Genomic DNA, 13057 nt, shown 5'->3' with positions numbered 1-13057 from the left:
TCCTTGTCACTTGTTGCTGAAATACATCAAAGGCTTTGAAAGGACTGGGGGCTCTGGTATAGATATAGTCTCATTCTTACACAAAGCTGAACTGATAGTCCATAACAGAGATGAAGTGGGGAAAGCAGAAGCTTGTGTTCAGTAAAGTTGTACCTCCAATAAGTTTAATAATCACCACCAGTACTGGACGACTGACATTGGACATGGATTGGACAGTTTCACCTTTCACAAACAGGACACATTTTCACAGACTCTTTAAATCCTTGTATTCTTTTACTCAAATGGTAAGTAGTATTACTTCCATTTATGTAAAAATGTCAATGTACAGTATGAATGATCTAGGCATTCTCAGTGGCTTTAGTAGCCATTTCTGAGAGTCCCTTGGTAGTAACCATATTGAATAGCATTGGGTATCAGGACAATTTAATTGACCATCAGCTATTAACTCAAATGATTCCAGGTGATTAAGATATTTTCTATATTCTGGAGTTAGGCGTCAGGGAATTTGGCCTTTCCATGGTGAAAAATACATTTCTACAACTAGTTGATGCCTAACATCCTGCAAGTAGAACCTCATTCCTTTGGCTTAAGGCTTTTCCCCTGTTAAAATGCAAGTGACCCTCAAAAGAGGTAGCATTAAGCCTTATAATCTCAAAGTAAATGAATTTATCCCTTTCCTGAGAGCGTGTTTTTCTTAGAGAGGCGGAGAACGAAGTAGGAGGCACTGAGGAGAGTTGGTGCTGGGAAGCGAAGTTTGGGGAGAATGGAGCAGAAAGAGGAGAGGGAGGATCCTGGTGACAGACCTCAACTCAGTCACTCTTTTGTTGAAGGGCTGGCCCTGGGAGCATCCCTACTGAAATGAGTGTTAACTTGCCACCTGGAGCAGATTACTTAGAAATCAACTATGTTTTCCGATATTAACACTACTAAAGATTCTTTAATGTATAGGCATACAAAGACTTATGGCAATGGAAAAATAGATAGCAATAAAATATTTGGTGCAACAAGAGATAGGGAGTTACCTCCCATCCCAAATCAGGACTATACTTGTTCATAGGAAGAAGATAAACTGATATTACTTTAAAGAGTGCAAATCACAGGGCTGGGACGAGGGTAAGGCACTTGCATGGCCCTGAGAGTGGGCACCTCTTTGAATTTTGTGCCCTAGGCGCCTCGCTCACCTCACCCTAGTCCTGGCCCGAGCAAATCATATTAAAGCGAAAGCTCACCATTGTGTCACAGACTTGACGATAATGGAAGGCTGAATGAGTGAGGAACAGAATACTGAGCATCAACTCGTCTTTTTCCCGAATTGTTCATTGATGAGGAAGAGGGCAGGTGCCTGGACCTGCTCAGACTGACAGGAATGGAGAAAACTGCAATAGGGTCTGTGTTGTCTAGATAGTTACACTGGATGTCAGGTGCAATGCTTGTTAGGAGAGCCTGGTAGGATCTCCTCTGTCTTTGTACGTTCAAGGTAATTTATCCAGATCAACTGGTCAGTTTGTGGTTATTATGCTAACACTAATTATTTTGCTTCCTGTTGTCTCACTTCCTTTATGGGTGAGTTGTTGTCTAGGGATGCAATTCATGGGATTTGGGGCTGAGAGAGAAGCTGGGGCTGGGGTGGTGGGGAGGCCCAGTCAGGAGCTAAGGCAGGCCAAGCTGTGCAGGCAAAGGAGAGGAGACACCAGCAAAGCTTGCTATTGTACTAAGAATAACTACCCTCACAAACATGTACTGACTATCCACCAAATGCAAAGCATCCTTGGTTACCAATTAACCTTCTCTCCAGGGATAGTGACTAGATCAAAGTCAGGCTAGCAGAGCCATCTGTTGCTACTGGTTGGAATGGGGAGGAGAAAAGGGGGTACGGATGACTTGAAATGGAAGCTGACCTTCTAGAGCCAACTTCATTTCACTCAAATCTCTTCTCTATTATACATTCAAAAATTATTATCATTATCATTTGTACTAGTAATTGTAGTAGTGGTGGGTTCTCTGTAAGCCTTCCTGAGGGGCTTTCAGCCTCTCTTCTCCAGTCGTGGCAGAGTAGGTGCAGAAGGCAGCAAACATTGTGGTAAGCGCCTGGGTGGGAGACACAGTGGTGTTATGATAATCAGAGGCAGGAGAGAGGTTGAGTGTTAGGAGTGGGGAAGATTCTTGGTGTTCTGTTAGTCAATGATTAGTAGATGTTTTACAGTTTGATCTTTTATTTGGGACTATGTCTACCTGTTGCAAAATATTAAATGAGTCCAGGCACAATGGCTTACCCCTTTAATCCCAGCACTTTGGGAGGCCAAGGCAAGAGGATTGCTTGAGCCCAGGGGTCCAAGACCAGCATGGGCAACATAGAAAGACCCCATCTTTACAAAAAATTAGTTTAAAATTTAAATGAATACTTTCAGTCTTAAACATTCTCTCTAACCATATGATTTCTGCCCTGAATCCTCTTGTGCTAATGGGAATACCACTGGGTGGGGCACAGTGATGATGTAGAAGACACTCTAAAAATTCCAGGCATATAGGGTATTGTAGAGGAAGGCAAGACTAAAGGTAATGACAAACAAAAAGATGTCTGAGCATTCAGTTTTAGAATCTTTTGGGAAAACCTCCAGAGGTAGCAAGGTGAGGGGAAAGGCAAAACCCACTAGAAGTAGTAAACAAGAAACTTCCAGAAAAGTCAGCAGAAAGTAGCAAGGCCTATATTATGTGAGTCCCATACTCAGCTTTAAAGTTTAACTACTCATAATGGTTCCTAAGGAGCAGACCCTGGTGTTCTTTCACTTTTGCTATGCAAAAGCACAAACACCCCTTCATTTTCTACAGAGGAAAATGTTTGTTTTTTGGAATTCTGAGTCTGGAGCAGACAAATGTGGCATTCATATATAAACTGAGGCCAAGGATGAATTGATTTTATTTCAGGCAAAATCCCTAAAATTTGGAATTTGGTTAAGACCTTCACACCAAGTAGTTCCAATACCTTCAAAAGCAACTGGGCCTAGCTATTTTAAGTGTCTTCTTTCTAAATCAGAAAGAAGTACTGATTGCAAGGGAGTTCGGGGGACCTGGCCTGCTTCCATAAATCTTAGATTCAGAACTCTAACAAGAAAGGGTCTAGGCCTAGGGCTTCTCTTGTGAGAGAAGTTTTCTCAGTACTTAGTGTGGTTTTTCAGCTGCTCGGTCCAGCTGGAGTGTGGGCAGTTGAGCTATGACATAGATTCTCATTGGGCAATACGACCTATCAAAGTTGAGATCTGCTTATCTCTGGAACTCTTACTGCATCCTCCAAGAGGTTGACCATTGAATCTGTTGGGTGGGGGGTGAAGTAGGAAGGGGCCAGGGAACCCTCTTTGTGAAGCACGCTACGATTTCATTCGACTGTTCTTTTTGCCTCTTGAAGACGGTAGACAATTAACCTTCCATCACTGATCAGCAGATTTTCTTTGCTCAATGCTTTGTCTCCCCCCTCCGCAACCTCCCAGAAATCAGGCATACAAAAATCAAATGAATCACTGCTCTTGCTCTGCTTAGAAAATTGAGCTGACAAGAATAGTTAGTGCCTGTGAGCTTCATGGGGGTGGGGGTGGTGTGAGGTCACAATGATTTATTCTGAAGCTCTTTCAGTATGCCATTTACCCAGGTTCTTATGCTCTCCCCCTGCAAGGTTAGTTGAAAGCTGGTCAAACAGCAGAACCCAAATGGCAAAAAGTAGCCCTTTGTGTGTGTGTGTGTGTGCATTGTGGGCCATAGCAACTGGCAAGACTGCATTTTAGGGTTTGGATAGATCCTTTCAGTTTATATGTTCTCGGTTTTTGGAACAGAGTCAGACTTCCTTTAAACAAAACCAAACCAACCACAAACCATGATCTGAATTGACTGGTGAAGGGCAAGATGCACTTACTTTCCATTCTCCTTGAGCCTTTGCTGATGCTGTTCTTTCAATTAGTCACTCCCTGTAATGAATGTTATATGCAAATGAAATGAGAGTTCTTAGAATGCAGCATGAGCTGGGCACAGATCTTGTCTATCACTGTTGACAGACACATGGAGGATATCAAGGTGCACTTGTGAGTTACCTCGGCTAGATCTGAGTGAACAAATGGCTGTCTTGTTTGTCGGTCAAGCTTGGTTCATTCAAAGCAACCCAGTCCTGGTCTTTTCTAGCTAATGCGGGGGGGTCTATATGTTTGTTGAAACTCATCACCCTGATCTCCATGTAGACAATCAAACTGAAAAAGGCATTAAGTTTCTGGACGGAGTCACAGTCATATTTTGCACCACAGAAGCCATCCAATCAACCCCATGCGGAAATAACTATACCCTGCAAACCTCTCACAAGTGCAGGGGAAAGCTAAACTGTGGTTGAGGAGGCATCAGAGTCTTTCTGTATTTGTACACAGAGCCATCAGAGCCTCCCCAGGAAAGTGAATAATGAGCAATGGCACCCTACGCCCCCCAGGTTTGGCAGCCTCCAATCTGCTCTCACACTGCACTCCTCAGTGACAGAAGCCAGGGATGGAGCAGCCGGGTCATTGAATTGAAAAACTGGCACATGTGCCCTGGCATCTGAAAATTTCTTCTTAGTTAGTGCACACCACTGGGGGAAAGTAAGAAGAAACTCGGGAGTCAGTCATGATGAGCTTATAAGTATGAAAACATAAAAATGTCTGAGGATGATTAAGTGCCAGATGATTTTAGCTCTAGATAAAATAGCCTCTCTCCTGCTGTCCAGAGTATGAGTTAATGTGAAAGAAATGTAGACTCTGTTGTTATTCCCTTGGTTCTGTTTAAAGACCCTTTCTCTTCCCCCTTCTCTACTCAAATTTAGTAAGTAAACCCTGCTTGTTGAGCCCAGGGCTTAGATACTGGGGTTATCAGTGGTTTCATAGTCTTTTGAAAATTGTGCAATAATTCTCCGAGCCAGTGGGTTAGTGGTCTTCAGCAGTTCAGCTGCTGAGGGACGAGACCTTGGAGTTGCCTTACTTCCCTTCTTCTGTAGCAAGGCCTTGAAATCGTCGTTTCTGCCAGCATCTAGGTTGGCACCGCTGCCTGACCCTGTGGTGGTGGTAGACTCACTGATTGGAAACTCAGCTGTGTTCTTTATTGGTGAGTGGGAGCTCGGTCTGCCGCCCACAGAGGCCTCACCAGGTTCCTTCCAGCCGAGCAGCTTCCTTTTGGACCTAGATAAGAGGAAGTCTGGTTTGAGTGAGTTCACGCAGCAGACATTTACCAATGCTTCACAGACCCCCATGTCTGTGACACAATCCAGGCGGCAGCCCTGCAAGCAGTCATATTGACTTGCTTTTTCTCTCTCTCACCTCTAAATCCTCAGAGCCCCTTGTTGGACTCTTCTGTCCCCACATTCCTTTCAATACTCCCAGCTGGAGTCACTTGTCCTGTGCCTGTAGGCTCAGTTCTGCCCAGGTTCTGGGACCAAGGACGAATTTCAGGAGTCAAGGCTAGTAGCTCAGCGACTCTGAATCAGGACAGCCTGGGGACTGATCCTGTTCTGAACTGGTGCTGTAGCTCCAATAATAAACTTCTGCCAGTTTTCTTGTCACTGAGCCCCTACCTTGTAACCCTGTCGAATAACTGGTCCCCATCTAGTTCCTCCTTGCCTAAGTTCCTGTTTTGATATGCTGCCTAGTGCCCCACTTCACCTCTTGATGGGAGTTTTTGGTCCAAGGAATTCTGTTAAGGGTTAAATGTCTCTGACTATAGACAGAGCTAAGAGAGAACAGATGGAGCAACAATAGGCCAAGTGGTTGCTAGGAGACGAGGGGCCTCTCACTCTGCACCTGGTCCTCCTCTCCTCTCCCTTCCTCCACTTTACCCAGTGATGTCAGTGAATTTAAGCTGTGAGGCCCTGGACTGTGCTCACATATATGGGTATCTGAACTTAGCCTCCAGATGCAATTCTAATGGCTGCTTAGAGGTAGCAGTTTTTCTCATTTTTAATTTTTTTCTTTTTCTTTTACAGTTAGGATTTCAAAATGGAATAGCAGTTTTTCTTTAAGTACAAAAAGGGAAGGCAATTGCAATTATAATTAAGGAAATTGGTGCAGACCTGTGTATCACGGTAAACAAATCTTCAGTTGTGCGTGAAGCCACAAACACGTCATCATCATCCTCCGCAATCCATTCGGCTGTTTTATCACTGATTAAACTTTTTTCTTCGGTGCCTTGTTCCACAGAGCTCCCTAGATATAAACACCAAAAGGAATGACTTTGACCACAATAGATAGGACAAAGCGCATTCTCATATGTTATTTCATTTGATGTTCAAAGCAACTCTGTGAGAGCAGCAGGGTGGAGAGAGATTTTTAATATCTCCAGGTGGAGCGAGTAGTGAAGTTCAGCATGGATCCCTGTTCTCTCATGCCTTTGTCATTACAACAGGTGGCCTGAGCATTCTCTTGTTTTAAAACTGTATATCATTTCTCTAAATGAAAGAGCTGGGAGTGATCTAAAGTAGTGACTCTCACCTGGTGGGTCAGAGTGGGACCTATCTGAATCTCAGAGGGGAGCCTGTGGAGTCTGAGGAAGCGTTTTCTACAACTACCTATGGCTTTGATTTATTTGCTTGGCTTAGTCATGATTGATTCATATTGAAAGTCCAAACCTGCATACAGAAGGCCATGAGATTTTGACTTTTGGTGTTAAGGGCTCAGAAAAGGATGAGAAACATGGATGAACCCTGACAACATTAAGCTAAGTGGAATAAGCCAGTCACAAAAAGACAAATACTGTATGATTCCACTTATGTGAGGTGTCTAGAGTCAAATTCATAGAGCCAGAAAGTAGAATGGTGGTTGCAAGGGAGGAATCTTCCGGGAGAGGGAAAGAGGAGTTGTTGTTTACTGGGTACAGAGTTTCAGTTTTGCAAGATGAAAGGAGTTCCGGAGATTGCTTGCTCAACAATGTGAATGTGTTTAACAGGAATGAACTGCATGCTTACAAATGGTCAAGATGCAATGTTATGGGTACTTTACTGCAATGAAAACAAAAAGAGACAGAAAAAGAAAGGATGAGAAATGTTACGCATTATGTTTCATGGTTCCAGGAAGACCCAAAGAACTCAAACCACCCAAGAAAGTGAGCTCCCTTTCCTCTGGAAGGCACAAACAGAGGCTGCTGGTGGCAACATATTTCATTGTTTCAGATGCCTCCAAGCCTGCCAGAGCACTTGAACTCAGTCTGGGGGGGCTATTGAGTCCCATGTAGGGAACTAAGTTCAGTGCAGCCAATGAAAAGTACTGTACAGTGAGGTGGAGAAGTAGTTCCCATGACAGGATGCATGCTTGACTAGGGAGGTGGGATGCTGAAGTCCTAGGGTACTAGAACCTAGCTTGATTTCATTATCTCAGCAGTAGGGTTTAGAGGGGAGAGTGGCCTAAACTGGGCCTTGGAGATCTGCCTCGGGCCAGTCTTGATCTCAAGGGCAGTAAGGCTGGCACATGGTTCCTATTTAGAGTAACCCAAACCCTCAAGAGGTGCCCACTACTGACTTGGGATCAGGATAATTATTCTGGGGCATCTGCTTCCATCTCTGGCACCCCACTCTCACCCTCATCTCTCCTGTGATTGAAGGAAAAAGCTAGCAGACAGTATACTAACCCAGAAGGCTTGCCTCCCTTTCACTGTCAGCCTGCGGAGTTGAAGTCACCCTTTGACCAGGTGATTGCAGGTCATCACCAGCTGGGGGACACTTGGCGTCTTCCTCCAGTGTGATGATGGGGCTGAGAGAGAGCCTTGGTTCTGACACACAGGCCTCCATTTGAGCTGTGGGAGAGGTGAGAGGCAGGTACAGCACGCTGGGTTTTTTTGGTACGGGAGGTGGAATCTTGCCTTTCTTTTTCTCAGCTTCTTCCTGGCTCTGGAGGCTAATTCTTTCAGGCAAGGCCCTCACCTTGGGGCCCTCGTCCTCCACACTTCCCTGGGGAGGCTGCTGTGTTCCTGAGAAGAAAGCACCAGAGGAACTGGCAAAAGGTGTGAAAACAAGAGATGAGGGTGCTGTTGACTCCCCTGGGCTTCTGCCATCTGGGAAGCTGGAGGACTTTGGTTTCCGCGCCACCGTGTAGCTGTCTTGAGGGAGTTGTCTCGCATGTTGAATTGAGCTCCTGGGGAGCATAGCCAAGGTTGGTGAAGTTAGTGGGTACTCCTCGGGGACAGATGGTGGCTTGTGGACCAAGCTTGGAGGCCTTCGGGCCACTGGAGGCTTCTCAGCTACAGGAGGTTTCATCTTTCTCTCTGGCAAGGTGAAGACTTCTGCTCTGGTTTCCTCGGCACAGTCAGGGCTCTCAATGTCATCTTCCGGCTCAGACTTGCTGACCGACCTCAGGCGAACAGAACGTAGGTCGGACTGAGTAACCATAGGCATGACTGGCTGGTTGGGACTAGTTTTCTGGGCCAGCTTGGCACCAAAATTTGTCTCTGAGTGATGCCGACTCACCTTGGTTTTGCTTCGGATGGAGATACTCACCCCAGACAGATCCAGGTTGGGTGAAGAGGTCAGTGGTAGGTCAAATGATAGCCGTGACTTGGAAAATCTCTCCATTGGTGACGTTGGGGGTAGTGATGATTTCCTCTCAGGTACCACTGGACGTACTCGGACACTGCTGCTTGGATGGGGTAAGTGGCCCATGGTCAAGGACATGGAAACAGTGGGAGTTGGTGTCTCTGACTGGCTGGAGTAGCCACTGGAGGGTGACATCAGTCCCGGGGGCCTTCCTGGGGAGGATATCTCCCTAGCTTCCACTTCGATGGAGAGTTGGGAAGGTGTAGTGGCTCTGGAGGTGGAAGGCGAGGCAAGAGACTCTGAGCTGCCCTGAACTTGGGTGCACTCAATGACTGTGGTACCGGTGGCAGTGCTGGAGCTGGACAGGGATTGGTAGGTGTCACCAGACTTCCAGTCAGTAAGATACCAGTGGTGGGAGAATTGTGTACCTTCTGGATCTTTGAGGTTTGGCACAGCTGGGTGATCCTGAGCATCTGGGTGGGACGAGTGATGTCCTTGGTGTTCCAAGGAGAGGCAAAGACTCTTGGGCCTCTGGTCCTTGGATAGTGCTTCAGGCAAGAGGCCTGGCTCATCTTTGACTAGTGAGACACTGCGTGTGGGTGGGCAAGGCTTCTTTTTGGCCTTCCTGAGTGAGATACTCTTGGACCTCTGCCTTCTGTGCTGGGCCTCTTGTTGGGCACTAAGGGAGATGATGTTGTCAGCACTGTTACTGCCCTCAGAGCTCGTACTGGCAAAAGGCAAGGCACAGGCCTCACTGGCCTTCTGCTCCTCATCATAGTCAACATCTGTGGTGCCTGAGTCTGTGGGCACAGACAATGACCGCTCCCGGAATCTGCTGGCTCCACCGGGGCCTGTCTCCAGCCTCGAGGTCCCACTGGTCAGAAGGCCAATCTTGGAGGGTCTTTCTGGCATGTGCCTTCGCTGAATAAGGCGCTCAGGGTAGCCAGCTGACCCACTGCATCCTGCTGGGTTATCATGAGCAACAAGGAGAGTAGCAGCCTCCTTAGGAACCAGAGGTGGGACTGTGTTCACAGAGACCCAAGAATTCCCACAGGAAGGATTTTTCCTACTTTCATTGACTTGATTGCTCTTGCTGGTGGCACTTGGAGTCATGTAGGTAAAAGCATCTCCCTTCCAGGAAGTGGAGAAGGTTGATTCTGTAGGTCCATTGCAAGAAGTGGGGACACTGTATACCATTCCCATGCTCTCCATGCCAGGAGGGTTTGGGCCACTCTGTGACTGGTGAGGTTCGTCTGGCTCACTGGAAGGAGTTCTCAGTACTGGCGAGGTAAGACTTGGGAACCGAGCGTAGTGACCAACTGCAACTCTTCCATGAACCCCTTCCGGAACTGAGTGACTGGGCCTGATGTCGGAGGTGGTCGAGTGGGCCGCACTGCCTGCTGGGCTGTGGCTGTGACCTGGAGGAAATAAACACAGAACATGAGCACTGCAGCAAGGGATCTCCTACCAGCTGTTTTGAGACAGGAGCACCAACTTTTTGCCAAGAAGCATTTTTGCCAACAGTTTGGTCAGAATTCCTTGGTTCTTCTCTTCCATAGATGCGGATGCTGGGGAAGTTGGGTTCTTGCCCGTCACCCCACAGTGAATCACAGGGTGCCTTTGAATGGTCCAGATGGCTGCCAAATACTTTCCAGCTTTGATTATTCCCCTTAGAGCTGAAGTGTCACGTGGGACTACCTTGCATTTTTCCCATACTTTCACCCCAGGCTCATAAAACTATCACAGACCTCAGTGTTCATCCATTCGGAGATGAGAGTAGAGGCTTTCGAACTAAGGACAGCATGGTGTGACTCTTGGCTCCAGCAGTAACTCTGGAGTACGACCAAGCTGCAAAGCTTAGAGTCTGGTTGCATTGTTTGCACCTGTCACTTTTAGGCTTTGCAACATAAGGCTGAGGATGACCTGCAGATGTGAGGAAACCGTTTGGATGTTCCAAATCCCCAAAGGTTTTCTCGTACACACAAACAATTAATACTGTCATGTCATTATTATTATTAGTAGTAGCATTATGACTAGTACTGCTATGAGAATTTGTAGTAACAGCCACCATTTGTTGGACACTGACTATGTACCACGCACATGGTAGGCAAGTTACATACAATAACACTAATCTTCATGCTAATTCCACTAGGTTGGTATTATTATCCCCAGTTTATAGATGAAGAAGCTGAGGCTCAGAGAAGTTATGTAACTTGGCCAAGGTCTTCCGGTTAGTAAGCGGAGAGGCCAGGGCTCTTATCCTCTGCTATCTCCCTGGGCTGTGCTCTTTGGCCAGCATTCACTTAATGGTAATGGTTCTGTTAAGATGATAGTGAGGATCCCTCTCCCCTCATCTATTTGCCTAAATTTGGCATATCTGGTTATATTACATTTATAATGGGAAACAATGTAATGGATTCATTAGCCTGGGAGACCTATCTCCGTATTCAGTTGCCACCCTTGATGAGAGGCCCTTAGCTATTCTTAATTACCATACTGGTTTTTTCAGGACATCCGAAAGCTCCCCTCCCAATTATTCCTGTTCCCCATCACCACAGTATGACCTGAGTGGCAGGATTGGTGGGAGTGGGTAAGGGAAATGGACTGGGGAGTCAGCTGTGGTGGGGTCACCTTGGTCTCGCTGGGGAAAGTTAGAGAATCCAATAATGGTCCGCCTCCGCCTCAGGGTGGACTTGGGGTTCACGGCTGTCTCTGTGTTAAACAATGAGTGTCGCAAACTTGCATGTTTATCAAACTGCTGCCCTGTAGCCAAAATAAAGACACTTGGGTGCATCCTGATTTCTGTTTAAAACATAGTGGAAACTGGCCCAAGGTAGAGAGAAGGAATGATGGCAGTCGTGATGAGCATGAATAGCGTCTAAGGCAGGTGGCACTTCTTCCCCATCCTTCCCAATTTGGCCCTGGGCATGCATGCTGGGTTTCTCAAACATGGAAGTGGCAGTGGTTTTCAACACTGGGGTACATATTGAAATCAACTGGGCAGCTGTTCAAACTGCAATACCTGGCCCCCACCCCAGAACACTGAAATCTCTGAGAGTAGGGCTCACATAGAAGCATTTTCTAGAAGTCTTCAAGTGATTATTCAGAGGTACAGCCAGGGGTGAGAACCACTGGTATAGAGCAGTAGGCTGCAACTGGATGCTGCTTGACTGTGATCTTTCCTCAGAGAGGGCCTTTATATGGGCCAGGCGAGGCCAGTGTCTCCAAGAGGCTGCCCTACTGCCCTCCACCATCCAGGAAGATGCCTGATAGTCTGTCCTACAGTCACCTCATCACATTTTACCAAATCTGGCCCGCAGCATGGTGATTGAGCTCTATTTCCTTCTCTCTCTCTCTTTTTTTTTTCTGGCACTGACTTTTCAATTCAGGAAAATTATTGACACAGATTACAGTTATCGTTTCCTCTGAGTTACATGGTACTTTCAAAATACTTGTTAATTCAGTTTGTTTACTGACTTGATAATGTTTTCAAATTTAATAAAATTAAAATGGAAGATTTACTTAGTAATATGCCTTACTTAATATTATTAAAAAATTTTTTAGAGCTCTATTTCTCTTAAAGTGCTAGGTCAGTCTTTGGGTTCTGGAAAATGCCTGGGTCAGAGTCAGGGCATGGCAGGGTGATGGGGCAAGGTCTGTGGTTCCCCCTCCCTTTCTCTCATTCAGCAGCTGGCTAGTCAGACCCTCCCCCACCAGCCACACAGCCGCTTACATTCACAGACATCTCAGCAGGTGGCTCTGTGGGAAAAGCTCAGGGACAGCCTCACTGAGAGGAAGACAGATATTTATTTATTTATTTAGAGACAAAGTCTCACTATCACCCAGGCTGGAGTGCAGTGGTGCGATCTCAGCTCACTGCAACCTATGACTCCTCGGGTCAATTGAGCCTCCCACCTTAGCCTCCCAAGTAGCTGGGGCCACAGGTGTGCACCACCACACCTGGCTATTTTTTTGTATTTTTGGTAGAGATGGGGTTTCACCATGCTGTCCAGGCTGATCTTGAATTCCTGAGCTCAAAGTATCCACACACGCCAGCCTCCCAAAGTGCCGGAATTACAGGTGTGAGCCACTGTGCCTGGCCAAGATAGACATTTAGACACGAAATGTTCAACATCACTTCTGGAGTCTTTCCTCATCAGCCCTCACTCCTTTTGGTATATTTCCCTAGGCTGTGGGCTCTATTTCCTGCCTCTGATTTTCTGAAATGATGCCAGTGACAGTGGAGGACCCCATATCCAGGGAGCATTGCCATGTGTGGCCAGAGCTGTCCTCATCTTCATCAACATTTCCCAGCAGAGCACAGGCTGGCGCTGGCTCACAGGACCCCTCTGATCCTTTTAGGTTACTGAGATCATAGTTTCATCATGTCACTGGCCCTGTCTCCTCAAAGGACTGGCCCTCCTTCTATTCCCCTTATAGCTGATGGACTGTAGATCATGGATTAATAGTGAGCATGGTATAGTGTGCCATATGCCCCCAGAGCCACAGCTAGTTGGGCTACCGACAATACATCAT

General features: G+C 46.5%; 1 protein-coding gene across 7 annotated transcripts in view; it reads right to left on the bottom strand.

Moving 5' to 3' along the window:
• Positions 1-254: 254 nt before the first annotated feature.
• The window catches only part of NHSL2 (NHS like 2), a 79222-nt gene continuing 66419 nt past the window's right edge, over positions 255-13057 (bottom strand). For 5 of the 7 annotated variants that reach the window (XM_017517833.2, XM_017517835.2, XM_017517836.2 and 2 more), the window contains 3 exons: positions 7621-9939; positions 6071-6203; positions 255-5183 (listed from right to left, as the gene is read on the bottom strand). In XM_017517833.2, coding sequence (XP_017373322.1) covers positions 4862-5183; positions 6071-6203; positions 7621-9939 — 2774 coding nt within the window. In that variant the 3' untranslated portion in view covers positions 255-4861. Of the gene's footprint in view, positions 5184-6070; positions 6204-7620; positions 9940-11152; positions 11285-13057 lie in introns of all 7 variants that reach the window. The other 2 variants (XM_017517830.2, XM_037734643.1) reach the window with 1 other exon arrangement.

This window comes from Cebus imitator, unplaced genomic scaffold (assembly GCF_001604975.1).
Source record: "Cebus imitator isolate Cc_AM_T3 unplaced genomic scaffold, Cebus_imitator-1.0 Scaffold648, whole genome shotgun sequence".
In the NCBI taxonomy this organism is placed as follows: Eukaryota; Metazoa; Chordata; class Mammalia; order Primates; family Cebidae; genus Cebus; species Cebus imitator.
The sequence above is the reverse complement of the archived record's forward strand: the minus strand, read 5'-3'. Positions and strand labels throughout refer to the sequence as shown.